The sequence below is a fragment of the Notothenia rossii genome (genome assembly GCF_949606895.1).
Source record: "Notothenia rossii genome assembly, chromosome: 11".
Classification (NCBI taxonomy): Eukaryota; Metazoa; Chordata; class Actinopteri; order Perciformes; family Nototheniidae; genus Notothenia; species Notothenia rossii.
The window spans coordinates 42,377,642-42,399,172 of NC_136910.1; the positions used below are offsets into that span (position 1 = coordinate 42,377,642).

Consider the following 21,531-nt stretch of genomic DNA (forward strand, 5'->3'; position numbering starts at 1 on the left):
ATGTATTTCTGATCATAGATTAACTCACTCCTGCAGGAATAGTGAGACAAATAAGAAAATATACGTATTTGCTTTCTTGTTAAAAACGAGAAGCTCAATTCTCAACATGAAAGCAAATAAGTATATCATTATCTGCATATGTCATCCTCAAAGGCTGAATTAGACTTTGAACACCAATTCGTCAATATTCAACTCACAATGCTGCATCAGCAACGCTCTGTACACCAATACATTTTCACAACGTGATATAAACCACCAGTCACTAAAAAAACAACCCATCAAATCATGCAGTGCACACCAAGAGATGTGAAGCAGACCCACTGTTGCTGTGAGATATAATATTAAATTGTTTCCTTACAGCTTCCTGAGTGTCATTTCTCTGTATGAATGAGGCCTGCAGATAGCAAATGGGGTTACCATGCCAACTAATGTTCCTACATTGAACACTGAAGACGTAGATGGATCATGCTTCTCTAGTTCATCACATATTGTTGTAATGGCTATACAGTCATATCAATTAAAAGCAGCCTACTGATTCTTCGAGGTCAAACACACAAATGTCAAGACCATCATCCAGAAATCCTAACCCAACACCACCTTATGTGCTGGTATGCCTTGTTGAGAGTGACAACATGAAATAGTAATTAAAGAGTCATTACAGACTAGACGTTTTCACTTGTTTGTTGGTTGTGATCAGTCATACAAATTGATTTGTGTGGATATGCTTTTTACAGTAATGCCATTAGCTAAGGTAGGTAATGGATATTTTATAACACATGATTTTTCTCCTCATTGGTGTTCTGTTAAGAAAACAACTCTTATTCCAAGTGATCCAGACTGACATTCCTGACTTTAGCTATATGGCTGTTTTACTATGAACAACGTCCAAAGTTAAGATATTCATAAATAAACACATGTATAGGGACTTAAATATCTCAACAATAGGCTTAACAAGAGGAATGTGACCATACAAATGTGTGAGCATATAAATATAAACATGAAGCTTAAAGCCTTATTGAGGATCGGTTCAAGGTATACAATTGAAAGACTGGAACCAGCAATATTGAACAATACGCTCATTAGCATGACAATAACAGCATGGCAGTTTTGCTCTGTTGGAACAACAACACATATTCGTCACAGAGGAATGAATAAGTTGATATTCTGAATGCACACAGTTTGTAGGGGATTCAACTGTTTGCTTCTTGAATTACTCTGATCCTGATTATCAATCTGTTCTGGCAATGTCATCATGTCCTTATGTTGTCAAGCTCTGCCTCTTAAGACGGTTCTCATCAGACCAGAATGTACCTGGCAGTGACAGTAATAAAGAGCTCCATCTGCGCCTGGCAGGCAGAGGCAAATGAACCAATTAAGGTCTGGAGAAGTCTCCTCTTTCACCCAATCGCAATGGCTGCTGTCATCTTCATCATGATGAAAAGCAGAGAGAGCAGGGGTAATTAAATACCAGCAAGGCCGGGGGGCAAACCTAATAACTCTCTGTAACAAGCCCAATAGGAGAGCTTATTGCTTGAGAGTTCACAGAGCCCAATGGATGTTAATAGTGAAGAGAACCACTTAGTGCACGCAAACATTCGGATAGTTTCAGTAATAGGCCTGCATGTTCCTTGGAGAAAATTGACCTTGTGGAGAGATATCTGCAATAGCACAGAGGCGAAGTACAAAAAGCTTCTTATGCCACCGTTTATCTACCAAACTGATCTCTGCTCTAGTCAGAACTGGCTTCTACTCAAACACTGTGCTGGGTATACTTACAGTAATGCATGTGGAAGTATTGCCATCTGCTGGAAAATGTACGCTTGTGCAGCAATTCTGAAGAATCTGTGAATGGGCAGTACACATTGCTAGGTGTTTTTGTCGTTATTGAGTGTTTTTAAAGTATGACATTTGGCATTGAACACAAAAATCATTATGCGGAATAAACCACACTAAAAAAAGTCGACACAAAATGAAATGAAAACGCATATTTGTAAGCAGGGTAACGTTGCTTGTGTGAGTGTTTAACAGAGGGCACGTTCCTAAGGCAACGCGTTGAAGCTTCCTCCAAGAGGATCATGGGAAATAATTCTGGCTATTGAAGCGGAGGGAGTTTCGAAATATTTCATGATAAGTTACGGGATAACACGTCATAAAATAGTTTAATTGTTATTTTGCAACCCAATATTGTGACCATTAAAACAGTTGATCATGGAAAATGTAGTTAAAGTGCTCAGGTAAGGATCTTTATCGGTACCAATGCTCCGCGCAGTAAACACATTTAGCTAGGTGGCTAATGCTAGTTAACGGTATGGTTGACCATGGTGATGTTTTTGTTGCTTCAAACATCGGATAACACTAGCTATAAACACTGAACCATTGCCAGTACATGACACCCATTGCTGCAAACGTATAACGGTTACATTGTATATTTGGGAGTGGCATTTCTTACTAGAAACGTGGCTAATTTGGAATGATTACATTGCAGTAAATACAAATGTTGCTTGTCAGCTAACCAATAGCTTTATATTGTCTTGCTTGTAAAGGAGAATCCTTTAAGCACAACAAGCCCTTTCTGAGGACCAATCAAGAGTAATACCTGATGCTGTCTTTAAAACATGGAGCTGAAGTTGGAGGTTGTTTTGTCATCCAGCATCAAACGAAAGAAACCATGGCCGCGCTTCTGTTGGCTTGGGAAGGTGAGGACAGTCAAGCATTTCAGTCAGAGTCACTCAATATCAACATAATGAGAAAATGAACCCGTGTCATGTCCCTCATCAGGAGAAGGAGTCTGTGTTCCTGTTGGATGACAAGCGGATCAGTGAGATCAACATGGTGTCTGGTCGCACCAAGAAGAGGACTCCTAAGCTCCATCCTTTACTCAACAGTGTGGTGACAATGGCTTCATCCCACAGTAGTGAGTACAATGTGTAAATTCAAGGCAAAATACATGTCACCTATCCATTGTGAAAATAAATGACAAGTCTCTTATTGTTTTTGTTTGTAGGTATGTGGCTTTGTGGACTTTTGGTCTCAGGAGAGCTTTTTCTGTGGAACAGGGATAAAGACTTGTTGAAGACGGCTGCAGCAGTCCCTGAAGTAGTTCAAATGATAACTGCTGTTCAAGGTAGGATGGTACATTATTTTTACATGTACATATAAATCCTCCATACTGTCAGTCTATAACATACTTCGCTTCACTTGGAAGATGTGGGAGGGTGCACAGACCTGAGATGCACAATTTTACATTTGCTTCCACATTTAATCCTGAATATAAGAAGGGATGCAACTGATGTGGGTTAATAAGATTATGTTTAGTCTTTTACCTTTGGCTGATCGTTGAGTATCCTGATTCCATTTAAATGAAATGGTAAATCTTCGATCCTTGTGTTTATTTTTTCACAGGCAATGCCACACGATTGTCTCTCCGGGTTTCAGGGGATGGGGTGCGTGTGCTCCTGGTATCCATAACAGGGCAAGTGTTCCTGTGGGAGTGTGTGGATGTCAGGGATTTGACGGGAGTACGAGATGGCACAGTCAGGGGACACTGGGCACATATACAGCCCCTAGAAGACTCCCTTCTGCCTTCTTCACAAGACAAGGAAGCATCTGTACACACCATCTTCGTCAAATCAGAGGTCTGTCTTATGAAAGTATTATATTTTGTGTCATGACAACATTTGATTTTCTATAGGCCTAACAATGAATTGTATCTCCAATCTTAGGTTATAGGTGATGCCTGCTTAGCAGCTTTTGCTTTCACATCTGGGAAGAAGCTAATCCTCACCTGCCTGAAAATTCAGTGGGAAGAGGCCAACCTGAGAGTAGGGTGAGTGAAACAGGTCTATGTAGCAGACAGGACTCTCATTGGGTATTACAGTGGTTAAAAGCACACATTTCTTTTTGTAGTTCTGTGGGATACAGCATAAAGTGGGCCACCAAGACATACCCCATGTCTCGTCTCACCCCTCCCTGCCACCCAGTGAAGTCCAGAGGGGCGTTGGTGCCAGCCTTCTCCCCAGATGGCAGCCTGTTAGCCATTGTCCTGAATCAGAGACAGCCTAAGGTAACCTGTCTATCTTATTCTTTCCCACACATTTTGTAATATATATGTTTTGTTCCAGGATATGTGAATTAAGATTGATATATTCTCTTGTTGAATGCAGGCCACGCAGGTCCTCTTTGTGAACACACAGAATTTTGTCTCAATATCAAGTAGCCTTGGAGGATGTGGAAGCAAAAAAATGGAGATCCCTTCTAAATACATAAGGTACAGTATGCCTAAATAAAAATGGGTAGTGATTGATGTTGTAAAGTATATTCACAGTAGTGTTGACAGTGTGTCTGTACAGTTGTATAAAGAATGCCAGGGGTGTTGCATTACCTAAATGCCATCTGTCATTATCACTTTACTGAAAATCTTTGATGTATAGCGTGATTTTATTCAAAAATGTACTTAATCTTCTTCAGGTCCTACTGGGTGGGCAGTGTGAGCTGGTCACCAGGCGGTCTTTTCCTGGCCTGTGTTCTGAAGAGAGGCTCCCTCCTGATGTTAGCTCGCCTCGGGGGGCTTCTCACTCTAGCAAGCTGCGGTTGCAATGTGGACTTTGGGCCTGCACACTTCCTACCACTGCACCCTCTCGTCACTTACCGGTACACATTAAATACATTTTGCCTATCTTGTTCCCCTTGTTGATTTGCTGGTGTGTATGTTCTGTATTCTGAATTCTCATATCTCTATCTATCAATATTGAGTTTACCATGATATCAAAGAGAATCTCAAACAAAAGCTTTTGTATTTTCCTCTCACAATTATTTTATTATCAAAGTTGATAGTTAGCAATGTAACACTTCCATTTCTGCCCTCTGTTTTATGTGTTGTCCTTATATCTTTGTTAAGCGACCTTGGGTTGATGAAAGGCACTATATCAATTAAAGTTATTATTATTATTATTATTATTATTATTATTATTATTATTATTATTAACAACATTTAAAGGTGGGGTAGGTAAGTTTGAGAAACCGGCTCGAGACACACTTTTTGTTATATTCCATGGAATGCTCTTAACATCCCGATAGCAATGAATATCTTAAGTGCTTTGACAAAAAATCCATAACAAATGTCATCTGTGGAAGCCGTAGTACTGTAAAAAGCACGACCAATCATTTTAGCCGGCCCGGCTAAAATAACTGGATGGCCAACCTGCCTGTCAGCTTTCCATCTGTGCACAAACTTATCTCGTGCCCTCATTGGTCATGTGTGCGTTCGTGTGTGTTGGAGGAGGGGCTCTGTAAGGAAGTGGCAGATTTGTTCCGGCTGTGTATTTTCAAATTCTAGCGCACTCGAGCTGGTTTCTCCAAAATGACCTACCCCACCTTTAATTCGACATCACTGATTTAATGTCTGTGATGAACACTTTCGATCTGTTCCCTCTGCAGGGCACCAATGTCTGCAGGGAGGGAGGACGCCTCTCTGTCCAGCTCTAGCCTGTCGGTGCGGGATGTCCTGAGGCAGCGCTATTCTGTCACCTGGCATCCACGGCTGTTGTACCTCATTGTGTCTGATGGCTACATGGCCACAGTTATGAGGGTGCTTGATAAGCCTACTCCTGCCCTGTTGCTGAAAACACTTCTGAACGACACAAGCAAGGACCTCGAGAAGGCCAGCCGGGTACTGGAGAAATCACAGGTGAACCAGGGGATTGTAGAAGTGGGAACTTGCATCTTCCTCAGCTTCATCTTTTTCATGTTCTTAGTTTACTCTTGACAATACTCTTCTTCATATTTGTTTCTTCAGATTCATGTGAGGGCATGGTTGGAGTCTGTATCTTGTCTGAATGTTGACAGCAGCCTTCTCACACGTGGGCCCAACACCGCAGACTCTGTGGTTTCTGTAGCAACAGACGGATCCACTTTGCCACTTTTCCTGCAGGATCAGGGGACATTAGGTGGTACCACGGAGCTTCTTGAAAGAGTACAGGTGGGTTGAAGAACATAAGAAAGAAATATATTGCTTCATATTCTGAGTTTAGTGTAGGCTTTATACAGTTCACAGACAGGCCACATTTACATAAAGGTATGATCTCTCATCAGGAGTGTCTTAAAGTTGATGTGCCTGCTTACGGGGAAAATGACTACATGCATGTGATTACCTTGAGTACAAATGTATTACAGGTGCTTTATTAGTTGATTTATGTTTGTTAGCTATCTTTTTTTTGTGGTTTCCTAGACTTTCTTTGAAGATGACTCTGATGTAGATGGCCCTCCTGCTGGTTCTCACATGGAGGATGGCGGCCGTCTGGAGTTTGCCTCAATGTTTGACACACTCCACGCCCTGGACACACAGACTGGACTTGTTACTAACCCAGATTTTGAAGAAGACTTTGAAGAAACAGAGAGAAAGACATCTCTTCTTCATCGAGATCTTGGGAAAATCCAGACTAAGCTGTTGACAGCTTGGGCTTTTGGCATGTCTCTAGGAAACGCTGTGGAAAACAGAACTCGTCTGCTGAAGCACACGCTCTACTGTGTGGTGCGATTTGCTGCTTTACTCCACCTGACCCCTCGCCCAGTGGGCCACACAGAGACAAAGAATATTTCAGTTTGCCTTTTGAACCTTCTCAAAGCTCTTCTATCGTTTCTTCCCTGGGATAGCCCTCACTCAGATGGGCCTTGCTGCCTGGGGCTGGTGGTAGAGCTCAGTAAACGGCTGATACGCCTCCTGCTGACCCCTCAACCAGAGTCACACCTGACCGGTCACTGTCAGTTATCATCTCATGGTCTATCATCAGTCCTGCGTATCCTGGGGCTGGTCTCTGATTCGCTTGATCACGCCTACAGCCTGGAGCAAAGAACTGTCTGGTGTTCTGCGGAGAAGGGACCTCTCTCCAAGCTCTGGCCCACAGATGTACACTATGTGCCTCTGTTACAGGATGACAGGGAAGGGAAATCCAGCTTTGTACATCAGGCCCGCCCTGTTCCCCAGCGGCCGTCCAGCAGGTACGCACCATCTCTGGCTTTTTTTTAGCAAATAGTCAATTATGTGTTTGTTTTTTTAATCATTGCATATCATTTTAGCTGGGATTTAAGATTGGATGTCAAACAAGGTTGGTGTTTTTTTTTTTTGGCTAGATTGTTTGGAGTGTGGCAGTGGGTCTACAAGATCTCCCAGCAGTATACAGAAGAACTAAAGAGCTGGGACGGCTGGGAGGAGGAACAGCAACGGTTGTCTGTCATCATGTCCCGGATCCAAACAGCTCTGCAGGCAACAGGAGAGAGGCTAGAGGAGGGTCCTGCACTGCTGAGTTACACAGGTCTGTAATAGCAAGACTATTCATATAACTATGGGCAAGGCACCAGCTTCAGGACAGTCAATAGCCTATGGGTGATTTATTTCACTTTTCTCCCTCCAGGCGAACATCTTTTCCTGTGTGGCTCGTACCCAAAAAGTGCCGAAACGTTGCGGTTTCAAATTTGTGAGGAGAGTAACAAAAGTAAGAACTTCTTCCTTCATTTTTTTTCACGAACATACACCACGTGTTCACATTCAGTATGAACTCCTAATATCATGTATTAAATAAGTATGTGTCGTTTTGTTAGGCTGTGATCGTAGCGTCTTCAAGGAGACCCGGCTTTGTCTGGCACTCCTGTACAGTCTCTTATCCCAGTACCATCTGAGAGAAGCTCAGGAGTTGGGAGACCACATGGCGCGTCTGATCCTGAACAGGACCGGACACCAGATGGACAACGTGACCTTTGAAACAGGTCAGCATTGGACAATAATTACTCTTTGAGAAATGTCACGTGTGTGAGTCACTTAATGGAAATTAAACTGAACATACAAGTGCATTCAAAAATCTACGACATGTCATACTGGCCTTTGAGTAAGCTTTGTCACACTGAAAAGGCTTGAGACAAGAACATTTTCTGAGTTATTGATCCCTTTGTCACTCATGTATTCACTCAGGTGCTTGAAGGTAGGGTCTTTATCCATGATGATTAATAGTTTGATGTAACCTCATACCTTGAAGTCTTTCTCTCCTTAGGACGGCTGTTTTTAAAATCATTGATCTTCCTAGCCTCAAAGCCCATACTAAATTCACAGTAGCTTTAGTCAGTGATAGTAATAATTGATCATCTGCCTTTTTGTCTTGCTGCAGACTCTCTCCCTTGCCCATGGCTGCCTGCAGACCTTCACAGTGACGCAGCTTGTGCTGTGGTTCAGACCCTGGGGAGATTCATGGCTTCTTATTTCACAAACCAACCCCTCTGCATCCTGCCTCCTCACCATGTGGCCGTTCTGCCTCCACTTCATCTACCTCATGGTGAGTTTAAAAAAAATCATTTGTCAGTTAAAAACAGTTTTAGTGCTGTTTTCTATCTTTATGTAACTCAGTATGTCCCTTTCTCAGCCCCTGGTGTGGAGCGCTTGGTGCCACTGTGCCATGGAGAGGTGTCGAGAGCAGTGCGTCAGCAGCATCTGTCAGAGGTGTGGACAGTAGACTACGCCCAGGACCTGCTGCTGCTCGGGGGTCTGCTTCCTGAGACCGTGTGGTTAGCTTATCATCTTGGGGACTGGAAGGCAGCGGCCTCTCTGAGCCTGGCCTATACCAATTACTGCACCGGCCACTTTGACTTCACCCGGTCAGTGTGAAGGCATTCCATTTAGTTGAGCGGTGAATGAAATGTAAAGATAATCTTTATCAGATCTTTTACCATCTCAGTTATATATTTTATGACAGGCTCAGGAGGAGAGAGCTGCACCTCCCAGCCGCTTTAGAACCAGAAAGCATTTTTCAGGTTGAGTTGGAGTGTCTTCTACTCATGTCTGACTCCCAAGGGTCCTCGGATAGATATGTTGACAAGAGCTTTACAGGTGGGTGAGACCTGAAAAGTGATAAGATGAAAATAATTCATATTGAACTCCTTGGATTTGAACCTTGGATTTGTCTCATTTGACTAGACCCCTCTGAAGGAGAAGACTGGGACTTATTACAGGTTTCCATCCAAGAGATTCTGAAGGCTTCAGTCATGGCTGGAGTGAATGTGTTGTCTTCCCCCTTGTCTTCCCTGCTGGAGACAGCCAAAGAGCTGTGTTCCTGCCTGCCAATGTTGGTGCCAAGTGGACTGTATCTGCCTTCCCCCCCACTCTATTGCCCTCAGCCTTCCCCCAACACACAGGTACATAACAAAAACCATTTCATACCGTTTGTTTACATACATGTATGAATTCTCTGATGAAATGTTGTCTGTGTCTCATGCTTAGGACCCAGTTGGGACAATAGGGCAGTTTGCAGAAGTTGCATCCCGTCATAAAGTGTCTGGAGTTCTCCAAAGATTACTTTTACTTCTGAGATCTGCTCGTTGTTGTCATCCTGCTGCCCAGTGGTACATCCGAGATCTGCGCCGTGCCAGACATGTACTACACAAGGTACTTTCTAGTTTTTAAAAAGAACATCTGGTTCAATAAGAAAAAGACAAGTTCCGTAGGTGATGCTGACAAAGCTGATATTCTTTGTTGCACTTTTATGCATTGCAAATACAAGTTTGTTCGATAAGACATTTTTAACCTGAGGAAACGCCAAATCTTTTTTACTACACTCTCTAATTGAAGCATTACTATAACTTTTGTTTTCAGATCAAGAAGAAGTACGCCTATCCATCAGCTAAGGAAGAAGAAAAGGCTTTCTCAGAAGGCCTGATGAAGTTTGTCACCCGAAGTGGATTCTTCAAACGGGGGCCTAACAAAGATGGTCATCTGGACCCCGACACTATTCAAACTATTAGTAAGAGATCTTACATTGTAAATGGTGGATATCTAATCAAGAATCTACTATCGTGTAGTACTTATCAACTTTATTTTTCCCACAAGTCTGTTTCAGGGAGCTGTGTGGTTTGTGCTGGATGCTTCATGTCAGGGACCAGCTCTCCATTTCCTGCAGGAAGTATCAGGCCGCCAGACAGCAGGGTAGAGATGAGCAGGTAATCCATTTGATTGTGTGACATCGTTATTGAAGTCATTCTCAGCCATAGAGGCTCTATAATGTGTGTACTTGTACCCCTCAGACCCCTGGCGATTCAGACGTGAGATCGACCTGCATCGATGCTCTGCGCTGGGCCGGTCGTTTCCTGCCTTTCTCCTGCTTCCTCAACGCTGAGGAGATCCTCCAGGACCTTCTGCTCAGCCTTGTGTCTGAACTTCCTCCTCTTTCCCTGGTAATGTGTTGCCTTTACTTTCATAAGTTTAACAGACTGACCCTGAGTGAGTACATAATACAGGGTTCTTACGGCCCGTCCACATGGCGGCGTGCGTTGAAGCTTCGACGATTCTGCTCATTCACTTTGAATGGGGTAACGTCACGCTTTGCCGAACTGCATTGTGGGAGCGTTGCTTCGCGTTGCTTCGCGTTGCTTCGCGTTGCTCGCTTCAAAAGTTGAGCAATGTTCAACTTTTGAAGCTTCGGCGGAAGCGTCAGCCAATCAAATCATATGCCAGTACAAGCTCTAGCCAATCAAACCACGTGCTTGTGTGTCCGGGGCGGGAGATTCATGTGATTGGTTGTTGGTCGAGTTTCAGACAAGCTCACCGGCAAGCTTCAACGCACGCCGCTGTGTGGACGCTGCGTTACGGTAATTAAAAACCTGGAAAAGTCATGGAAATTCTAAATACTAATTCCAGGTCCTGGAAAAGTTATGGAAAACAATATTTTTTTGGAAAAGTCATGGAAATATAAATAATTAAAGTTGCATCAAATATAATTTATATTTTATCTAATCGCCGATATAGTAATATTATAATGATAATAAATCCTGTATCGTATAGTAATGAAACGTAAAATGGCATTTAACTGTCGAGGTGTTTTGCTGGTGAGAGATTTGAGTTGCTTTAGCGTGTAGAAGCTAGTAAGCCTACTATTTGATTTGTTTTAGATAGGCTCAACATGTTTCAGACCTTATGTTCCTGTTCCATGTTAAAATAAACTACCGTATTTTCAGTGGTACCGCTGAGAAAGAGTAATGTTTTTGGTCATGGAAAATTAGGTAAAGGTCATGGAGAAGTCATGGAAAAGTCATTGAAAATCAATCATTGATGAAAAAGTCTATGAACCCTGATAATAATAATAATAGCTTAGATTTCTATAATGCCTTTCATGGGACCCAATGTCTTATCCTTGCCTCTTCTTCTTCTTCTTCTTCTTCTTCTTCTTAGGTGGCTGACACTTTGGTGCGCGCTTTCCCAGAGGAGGAAGAGTCTGTGAGAGTGGCTCTGAGAGAAAAGTATAACTCCCAGCTGCAGAGACTGAGGCGATGCAATGTCCTTGGTATGGAAACCTTTGCTCATTGACTTTAAAGCATCATATAGCACTTCAACTGTTGGCATGCAGTTTTTATCACATTGACTTCTTTATCCTAACTTTGCTTAAACCTATCTGATGGCTACATTGTATCATTTATACTTTATTTTGTAACTATGAGAAATTATAAAGAATATACTTGAAGCCAAATAATAATGATGGTCTTTAAGCCGGGTCAAACACCAGTCTTTGTGCTTTGAGTACTACTTTGTATATATAAACACTATATGCTAACTTATCATTGTCAATGCTTTACTACATTCGAATTTAGGATGATGTTGTTACTTAGTATCCATGACATCATAACAAACATCATTACTTATAAATGTCACTCTACATTTTTCTGTGTGTTCTCTAGATGGGGAACAAGCGGAGGAGAAGGAGTTGATGATGATCGTGATTCAAGACAAATCCAGGCTGAGGAGAAAACATCTGGGGCGTTTGAGGAGGCACCTGGCACCACCTGAGCTCCACCTGTGGGAGAAGGAGGAGGAGGTGGAGGACAGGGGAAGCAAACATGGGATGGCCGTGTTGAGGCAACTGTCTCTGGGTACCAGTCTGAGCACCAGCACTCTAACTGACTGTGGGTTCCCTCCAGTGTACAGCGATGGAGACACAGTGGATACGTCTGAAGCTATCTCTCCTGGGTTAAGGTAGCTAGAGGGGGATCGTAGCTCTACCATTACACGGAGATATCATGCATCTATGTTGTGGCTTATCTTGTGCTCTGTGGTGCTGTTTTCAGGGGCAAAAAAGCCAAGAAGGTAAAAGGCAGAAAACATGCAAAGAAGACAGCTGTTCAAATCGAAAGTGTCATTCGTGAGGAGGGTCAGCCGGGCGTTGCCACGGAGAACGAGCAGCCCCCTCTGCCAGTGGTCGGCACCTGGGAGTTTGAGCTTGAAGATGACGAGTACCTTAATTTCCTGGAGCTCTTCCTCAGCTACGTGCTAGAGAAGGATGATGGGGACTCAGCCGGTGAACTTCCTTTGTTAAAGGGCTTCTCCTCCCAGCTGCGGGAGAGAGAGTTGCATTCCCTCTCATTCGATGTGCTCACAACTATTCACCGCCGTCAAAGAGATGTGCACCATGTAGCGCGGAAACACCTGGGCAATGACCATCCTGTGTTCAGAGCTGGCAGCTGCTACAAGCCTGTGAGACAAAGTGCAACACCGGAGCCCTCCGTCTGGAGTGAAGCTCCCGCATCCAGATTTTCTGTCAGCTCTCCTCCCAGGCAGAAAGGTTTGTTTGGCCTCAGAAGGCAGGGTACTGTAGGCCAGAGGATGAAGGGAGGGCTCTTTGGTTCTGAAACCAGCCCTGTGCGAAGTGTATTCCCCCCGGAGCAGCCTTCACAGAGCTCCATATTTGGCTCATCAACCTTCGCGGAGACTGTCATTGAACTGCAGCAGGGCCTTGGTCCTAAACTGGAAGCCCAGTTTCCAGAGCTGGGCCGGCTGCTGGAGTGGATGGTACGCTGGGCTGATAGGAGGGTGCTTCTGGGACATCATGGCAAAAAGAAGAAAGACAGGGGGGGAGCGGATGGAGGCACAGCGGATGAAGGAGTAGTGATGCGAGTCAAAGCCTCTGCGGCCGCTGTCCTCACGTCACTCAACCTGCTGGAGCTCAGATACAACGCTCTACTCGGGACTGACCGCTACAGTGCACACATCCAAGTTCCAGAGACACGATGGACCGTTTCCCCTGTGCTGCACCCTGAGGGGCAGCACAGGAATCTGGAGAGAGAGAGCAGTGTTGATACAGGCTACCCGGGATCTGCCCACACTCCCATCATTGGTCTTGATGACAATATACAGCACGGAGAAATGTCCATGTAAGTTCCCAATGGTTTATTAGACAATTAAATCAACCAGTACATGTGTCTTTTAGTTTATACAGTTAATCATATTCATTAGGCGATTGTTTTGTATTTACGCATTCTTCATTTGACTTTTGCTTCATATAAACAGTAACTGTACATTTGACTGTAAATGTGAATAACCTATTGTATTTATATGTTATTTGTTTCCTTGCAGTGGTTCTCGCACAGACGACCTCACTTTCCCTAATGACCACAATCAACAAACCTTTGATGCTCAGCAGATACAATCAAGTTCACAACAACTGTGTCTTGATGACTTAGAGGTTACACCTGAAAAAGAAGGTAGACAACCTACGTTTTATTGGATCATCAAAGTCTCTTTGATGCAGAGCCTAAAAAAAACCAGTATATTAATTGATGTGTTTGATATTTCTAGACAAAAGTGACAGTGAGGGCTTGGCTGTGTCGTCCTCTGTTTCCAATCATAGCATCTCCGGGCACATCTGCACACGTGAAACGGTACCAATCAGCTTTCCCATTCTTCATATACTGTATATCATCACCACTGTCAGAACACACAAAGAACTGTTGTTTTGTTTGTTGCAGAGTTTAAAGCTTGCTGACTTGGACCGCTCAGAAAATGCTGAAGACGTGTCCAGCTCTGCATCTCTGTGAGTTTGTTCAGTTAACTTGTTCACTTAGGAATTACACAAGTTTTCTTTTAGGGGTTAATGTTTTTCATTTTAGAAAATCCATCACTGTAGTAAGTATTAGCAGAAGGTTGCAGAATTATTTTCGATTTGACTTCTTGAACACCACACTGTGAAATTATAAAAACTGAATAAAACACAATCCTTTCGGTTCCCTGTTGACATCAGCCTTGTTTGTTGTTCAAGCCCTAGTCAAGCTATAAGCCTGGAAGCCCCCCCACACGAAGAGCCCCAAGCTGTTCCTACTGTGCAGCCTGAGGCAGTGGCCGATGCAAAGCCTTCAGGCTCGACTGGAGTGCTGCTCGCCAACACACCTGTGGATCCTCCAAGCCTTCAACCTCAAAGCTCCACAGCTGGTGCACCCCCTGCAGAGCCCACCGCCCCCGATCAGCCATTATTCAATCAGATTTCACCAATGCGACAGCGTCTGGGGGAAGATTTATTCAGACTGATTCAGGTAAGAAAACCAAAAGGATCGTTTTTGACTTCACTGACTACTAGTTTTGATTCTGATCCAACGTTCTTTCTTACAGCATATTCACTACATGAGCCTAACGGAGGTTTTGGGTGTTACGTTTTCTAACCTCCAACTTGCCCAGCAGAGCTCTTCTTTGGCCCAGTCTAACATGAACTCCTCACACCCTAATGTGCCACCATCTTATGCCACCAATGCCATCCCTCAACCGAATGCCTTACCCCTTCAAACCCCCATTTCAGTGCCACCTCAGACCCAGCCACATGTGCCAAGTTCAGGATCCAACAGCCTTCAGTTCAGTCAGGCTCCTGCATGTATTCTTGCAGAACAGCCTGCCATACAGAGCTCAGGGAAAACCTCCCACGCAGGAGGCCAGAATCAAGTCAACGGGAATCTACCATCTGCTGCTAATGGTGCAGGTGTAAGCTATCAGGTTTGTTTTCTGTTAAATTGTGACATATTGCACGTCTGTAAGCAATACATAAACACAAGTGAAACCCAGCTTTTAACTGTTTTCTTTTTTTTATTTAGGAAATGCAGCCACTTTCTGTGCAGCCGGCGTCACCAGAAATCCAGTTTGGGGAAAGCAGAAGGTTAATCCCGACCTCACAGGGGCTTCTAGCCACTACTGACACAAGTCATGCTATTCCCATTTCACCTGTGTTACCACCTAGCATTCAAAGTGATCCTGCGCTACATTTCCTTGGCTTGAAGTTGCTCAAGCTCCACCCCCCTTCATTGCCCCAACAGAATGCCCCTCACCAACACCCTACAGCCCATAAACATGAAGAATATAACCAATCCACCTCAGCTCCAAAAAGACACCTCGGCTTTAATCCTCCACATGATCCAAGTCACAGGAGCTCTCAACCAATGAGAGAGACATCAGAGAGGGTAAGGGAAGGGTTCCCTCTACTTCCTCCGGCTTTACCAGCTCACACACCTGCTCCGATGCAGGGCCTTCGTCTGCTGCGCGTTCAGCCTCCTCCACAAAACAACACTACGTTCCCCAAACTCCCCATACCCTCTTACTCCAGGCCTGTGTCTGTTATGGTAGCTCCTATGGGACAAGCACCTATGATCAAGCTCCTGCACATAGATTCTGGACCACAAAGGGTAAGCAATACCAGTCATTGTTTTAAGAAATTGGGTATAATTCAATTGTGCCTTTTGGTTTATAAACGGATGTCTTTACCACAGCAGTTTCATGAGGCAGCCCCTTCAGCCCCAACGATCCGTCTCATGTCCATGGAGGAGTTGACGAGTTTGGCGTTTGGGAGCCAGACTCCTGCAGAAGCTCGACTGCAGTTGCTCAGGGTGGAACAACCGATAGAAAGAAGGGCGACCACTTCTCCTTACTCTAACTCCAGCAAGAGGCAATCACATATTTATTTTCACGTTGTTGATGCATTTTTTATCATACTGATTTTACTCACTTAACACACTGGGTGTTGTTTTTTAGGGATAAAAGGAGAGAGGAGAAGGCGGGGATGGCAAGACAAGCAGAGGTCACATTCAGACCAGAAGAGTCTATCATCCCTACACTAGAGGTATTAATCCTTGTAAGAAGTATTTTTGCACTACTACCAAGTAGGGCTGCTCAATTAATCGTATTTTAATCGCAATTAGGATTATGGCTTGTAACGATTACGAAAACAACGTAATCGAAATAAAACGATTATTTAAAAAAAAAAAAAAAAAGATTTTTTTTTGTGGGTTTTTCAGTTGATTTATACTTAAAGTTCAGGGTGATCAACTGTTCAAAACATACTGTTCACATTTTTTTCTCCAATAAATTGATGTTTTCAAAGTCAATGAATAATCGCATTTAATAATCGCAATTACAATTATTGACCCAAATAATCGAGATTATGATTTTTGCCATAATCGAGCAGCCCTACTACCAAGGCTTAAGGGTCATTCTACTATCTTTTGTTGGTATTGTTATATCTCCAGCCAACAAAGGAGCCTGTACGGGAAGAGCCTCAAGCTGCAGAAGACATCACAACCGGGCAGGATGTTGCCAATTTTGCTCAATTTGGTTAGTGTTGAATACATAATTTCACTTTCCTGCTACATCAATAAACAGCACCCTCCTCCTAACTTATAATAACGGTCTGGCGCTGATCCCATTCTGATGAATTGCAGTCAAACCAAGTGTCTCTGTGTTCTCTTCTACTGTTTCAAAACCTCAGGATTGATCTGTTGTTCTTTTTCTGTTTCACTTGAACTCCCAGGGTCCTTTGATACTCTGCTGACAGGTCGAAGATTATTGGACAGGGCCGAATCCACTTCAGCCGAGCTCCATGCTTTTGCTTCCACGTGTAAAAATCCCCCAGAGTGCCATGATGCGTTCACAAACACAGATCCAGGTGAGTTAGAGTTCTGGTTGTGTTTATACAGTGTTTATGTTTAAATTGTTGTCGCACAGCAGGAATGTAATTACACAGTTGTTGCTTGTATTTGAAATTGACTGGAAGTGTTCATGAGTAGTAACATACATTGGGTTTCTCTGCTCTACCTGGTTTGTTTCAAACGCATGTTTCCTAAACCTAGAATGTACCCAAGTAAAGTATTTTTTAATGTTTCAGATTGTCCTCCTGCACTTGTGGATAAAGCCGTGTCAGCATCTGTGACTGCTGGTAGCCCTAAACGTGAGTGAATTAAGTAAAACTCTAGCTACAAAGATATCACACTGCCTTTTTTTGTCGCAAATTTGATAGAAAGATACGCAATATTTGATTTTCTATCTGTTTTTGCGCCCAGCACAAACTTCAGGGAATCAGAAGTTTGGCAAAAAGCACTTTCCTCAAGAAACAGAGGAGACCCCGCAGGAGCCAGAGAGGAATCTGGTAAGAGGCCACAAATACAACGCAGACTTAAAAGTGTCTGTGAATGGTGCTTTTTAGACTCCGTTTCCTTCATTTCAGTTACGTAAACTATGTACTAAATTCAACACATATTACATTTCTGCCTGCTTTCCTGTGTTTCAAATTAATCAAACTTAGTAACAGCTGATCTCTAACTTGTGAACTTACATAAAGGTACATAAAGGTAGCATGTTTTATGCTTCCCGTTTATCGTTCATGTTGTTAGCGCACCTGTTACTTTTATTAATGTGTATTTTATACTCACTGCCTGTTTCTTTCCTTGTCTCCTAGGGCACAGATGGCCGCCAGTTTATAAGTGTCTTGGATCTAGAAGACGGAGCCATGCATCAAGACCTGCCTCCCTGTCTCAGCCTGGGACACGATGTTCCTTCGGTCCGTCCTCCTTCACCTACTTCAGCTGATCTTCATGTACTTGCAACTTCTGTTTTAAGGAGTGGTGCTGCTGCTGATCCACAACCCTTATACACACTTCCAGAGGATTTCAACTGGAGATCTCACACAGGTGTTTTCTATTTTTCTAATATACTATATACTGATTACAATCACATCATCCTAAAGTTTGATCCTAATGTATTACTGTACCTCTAGATATCCCTGAGGAGTCTCTGTCACTCGGCCACATTGAGCCCAGTAGGGATCCAGAGAGATTCTCTCCACAATACATGGTGGATCAGCCTGAATCTGAATTCTGTCGAGCTCTAAGGACCCAAAGTGTTGGCCCTCACAGTGCCTCGCCCCCCCCTCCTGCAGTCCAGTTCTCCTCCCGCCTGTCGGAGCTGGATGCCCAGCTGGCTGCTCTACAGAACATCGCAGACTGTCTGGAGAGGGACTTTTCAAACTCCAGGATGGTACATAAGCATGTTATTATTTATCCTACGTTAATTACAATGACATGCAATTAATTGTCTATAAATGCTGAGAAATATATGTATTATATCGTTCTTTGTGTAGCTGGTGAACACCATTGAACATCTTGCTCCTGATGTGAAGACTACCACGACAGTTAAAAAAACTGTCCGACTGGCTGTCCCACGGGAAGGTAAGACCTACAACTATTCATCTGCAATCTTAGCCAAAGCCGCATTGAATTTTAAATGACATTGTAAGTTCTAACAAATGTAAAGGTTTGATAAAGTAGTATACAGTATAACCCTGTTGTATCGTTGGAAAATCTAACCTTATAAACTCTATGGTTTATTCTCCCTCTCTAACAGCATGGTTACCACGACTGGACACTTTAATTGAACCAAATGCAAGTGAAGAGGAGGAAGAAAGTGTGCTTCATAATGACTCCTGGGCTCCTTCCAACCTTCACACTTCTCCAAGTAAAGATGCATTCTATTCCCTAAATACTTAGTACCCTAAGTGGCTCGCATAGTATCAAACAAAACTGCCTTTTGAGTTGATGAATACAATTGCTTCTTTATTTTTGTATCGTCAAATACATAATTCTTTTCTCAGTAGAGTCAAACTGTTAAAGGTTTCATCTGTTTGTGTTGCTCCATCAGAAATGAGAGATCAGCTGACTGACGTGTCCGGAATATCTTCTCTGTAGGTTTAAGTCAATCTTAACCATGTTATAACTCACAATATCTATCGTGGATGTGCTTACCGCTCGGTTATTCCTCCTTTTCACAATACCCTGCCCTCTACCTGTCCGTGTCTAGATTGGCCGACGAGGATCTGGGTCAGACCGGGTTATCCGATACAGCAGAAATGTTAGATGAGTTGGTGAGGGAGGGGTATTTATCCCCGTCTGACCTTGACTGGTCCCATTCAGAGTATGCACTCCACAGCAGGTATGGTACCTACAATTCAGAGGTGTCCAAATGTCTACCTTAACAACTTTAATGTATCATTTAGCTAAAAAAGTAATCCCTAGCAGGCTGGACCAGCAGCTAAGTAGCTGGATGTCGCAGAAACGTGTCCTTCCGGAGGACGAGAGGAGAGAGCTGCGGATCTGGATGAGGAGGAAACAGAGGGAAAACCTGGCTGTTTATCAAAAACACAGAGAGAGCCTAAGGGAGAGGGAGCACAAACCTTTTCCTAAATCAAGAGCACTGGTAAGATATGCAAAGCTCTTTACTTGCTCTTGTATTCTACTGTATGTTATTTAAAAAATATATCCACTTTTTGGTGTGCCTGCTCTGCACCTTCAGGAATCAACAAAGAAGAATCAAGCGACAAATTGGAGAACCAGAGAGGAAAAAGAAAAGTATGTACCGGTTAACATTGTCTGTGGACAAGAAACATCCATGTGCCTAACTGTTATTTCCATTTCATTTAATATTAGATTTGAGCTTCTGAAGCGATTCAATCAAAGGGCCCGTGAAGCCTGTTCTCTGGCCATTGACATTCCCAGCAGCACTGTAACCCTACGCACTGCTTCTCAGACTGCAGGATTACCAGTGCTTTTCAGTACAAGACCCAACTCTGCTCCAGCCCCTGGTAGCACTCACAGGTAACAGTAATCTGACCAGGGTCTCGTCTCATTAAAGAATAATTGTACTTTGATCTAGCTTTTGGACACACCATTAAACATTCATTATTCCACGATGATCAGATTCAGCAGAAACCCAAACCTGTTGATTTTTAACATCTGGATGACCTAGTAATAACGGGTCTATCTGTTTTTAGGGCTCACAGTGCGTCTGCTAATGATAAAGTAAGTCTTAAGTCAGGTCAATCCCAACCCCCGCTTCATCCATGGACTGCTGAGAATCAGGAACGATATTCAGAGGATTACCACAGGAGACTAGGACTACATAGACCAGGTAAAAGAGGAAAAGCTTACTAACTTAATTGTCTGTATTTTTTCTCTATTGTAAAAACTATAATATTAAACTGGTTTATGTTGTGTGTTTCGTATCAGTCACTTCTCTGCCAAAGGACCGTCTGTCTCAGGTGACCAGGCGGGGCATGCTCACACACACAAAGAGCAACACTAAACTGCCTACAGTCAGCCAGAGTGAGGAGCGGCCTGTCAGACAACAGAGGAAGACGGGGCCAAACAAAGGTCCTTCAAGAGGGGTTGCTGTAGGCAGAGGGATCCTGAGGGAGCAGACGAGGAGGGAAGAGGAGAACCTTAGGGGGCCAACTTCCCAAACCAATAGACTGCTAGAAAGCGAAGAGTCGGACATGGTAAGGATCACATTAATCAGATATTAGCATATATCTGTGACGAGTGTGTAACCGCTGTAGCTGGAACAAAATAATACGTGTATGTCCAGTGTTTCCCACAGAATTTGATTCTATTTGTGGGGGTACCGCACCGCACCCCCCCCCCCCCCCCAACGTTGTTGTTGCTCTTTATTGTGTTGTTAATGAGTGAAACGCACCGGGGTTGAGGATCTGTGGGGTTTATTCTCCCAAAAATATAATTTACAATTTACAATTTAGGCATTTAGCAGACGCCTTATTCCAAAGCGATTTACAATGACCAATTACAGGGACGTTCTCCCTGGAGTAACCGAGGGCTAAGTACCTTGCTCAAGGGCACACTAGTAGTGGTGGTCCAGGCAGGATTTTAACTCGCAACCTTCCGATCATCAGCCCACCTCACTTATCCTTTTTTTTTTTATGAGATCCATTTGTGGGGCGGACGATATTTATTTGTGGCAGCCCGCCACAAATAAATCAATATATGGGAAACACTGATGTCTTCTTTGATAGATGAGGTTGTTTCCTTCATTTTTGTACACTACTTAGGTTTTGGCTGGACCGGTGGATGAGCAGGAGAATGGTGCGACAGCTGGTGATTTTGCGATGGACTGGCTGGACAACCTTTCTGAGAGCGCCGGCAGCACCCTCAGTAAAATAGACTGGGCAGCTATCGAGAGGATGGTGGCTGCAGAGAACGCTTGAGCTCGAGGGTCTCATGGAAAGGCGAAACAAACCACAAGGACAATTCAATTGATACTATATTACTGTACACACACTTCAAGATTGTATTTTCCTATTGAATATACTGCAATTCCTTTTATAGCATGACAATTACAATGTATATATGTTTATTAAATTAGATATGATCAGCAGTGATAATAAATCAGTCAAAAAAAATGTATTTTATTGATAAAGTATAAAAAATCAATAACATATTATTTGCAATAGAATATTTGTTGCACTGTCATTTGAATAGTTGTCTTCTTGAAGTTGTATGTTTGTGCTTTTTTTGTGTATGTTTTTCTACATTTATAATTTATTTGTATACAGACTTGACAATTAAATATCTGACTTCAAGCATTTTAAGAGATTTCCTGTCATTTGTATTGTTGTAATTCTTGTCTGT

At 43.2% G+C, this 21,531-nt stretch overlaps 1 protein-coding gene across 3 annotated transcripts; it reads left to right on the forward strand.

Moving 5' to 3' along the window:
- Positions 1 to 2,073: 2,073 nt before the first annotated feature.
- cplane1 (ciliogenesis and planar polarity effector 1) lies at positions 2,074 to 21,491 on the forward strand. Of its 3 annotated transcripts, none has more exons than XM_079659413.1 (50): positions 2,074 to 2,234; positions 2,544 to 2,696; positions 2,779 to 2,914; positions 3,005 to 3,124; positions 3,403 to 3,635; positions 3,723 to 3,826; positions 3,907 to 4,063; positions 4,164 to 4,267; positions 4,468 to 4,650; positions 5,437 to 5,686; positions 5,795 to 5,977; positions 6,227 to 6,996; positions 7,129 to 7,310; positions 7,410 to 7,490; positions 7,597 to 7,761; positions 8,157 to 8,321; positions 8,409 to 8,640; positions 8,739 to 8,872; positions 8,960 to 9,177; positions 9,263 to 9,427; positions 9,635 to 9,782; positions 9,869 to 9,978; positions 10,063 to 10,212; positions 11,207 to 11,318; positions 11,710 to 12,004; positions 12,097 to 13,179; positions 13,382 to 13,509; positions 13,604 to 13,686; positions 13,774 to 13,838; positions 14,064 to 14,334; positions 14,411 to 14,785; positions 14,884 to 15,468; positions 15,553 to 15,728; positions 15,815 to 15,902; positions 16,309 to 16,393; positions 16,590 to 16,724; positions 16,944 to 17,006; positions 17,119 to 17,204; positions 17,514 to 17,745; positions 17,832 to 18,091; positions 18,195 to 18,282; positions 18,458 to 18,568; positions 18,752 to 18,794; positions 18,911 to 19,042; positions 19,126 to 19,306; positions 19,403 to 19,458; positions 19,537 to 19,704; positions 19,881 to 20,017; positions 20,116 to 20,384; positions 20,952 to 21,491. In XM_079659413.1, the coding sequence occupies exons 2-50, from the start codon at positions 2,616 to 2,618 to the stop codon at positions 21,105 to 21,107; spliced, it is 9,534 nt and encodes a 3,177-aa protein (XP_079515539.1). In that variant the 5' UTR covers positions 2,074 to 2,234; positions 2,544 to 2,615; the 3' UTR covers positions 21,108 to 21,491. The 3 variants fall into 3 exon arrangements, with proteins under 3 accessions (XP_079515539.1, XP_079515540.1, XP_079515541.1); XM_079659414.1 differs by having other exon boundaries at positions 19,129 to 19,306; XM_079659415.1 differs by having other exon boundaries at positions 15,556 to 15,728.
- The last annotated feature ends 40 nt before the right edge of the window (positions 21,492 to 21,531 follow it).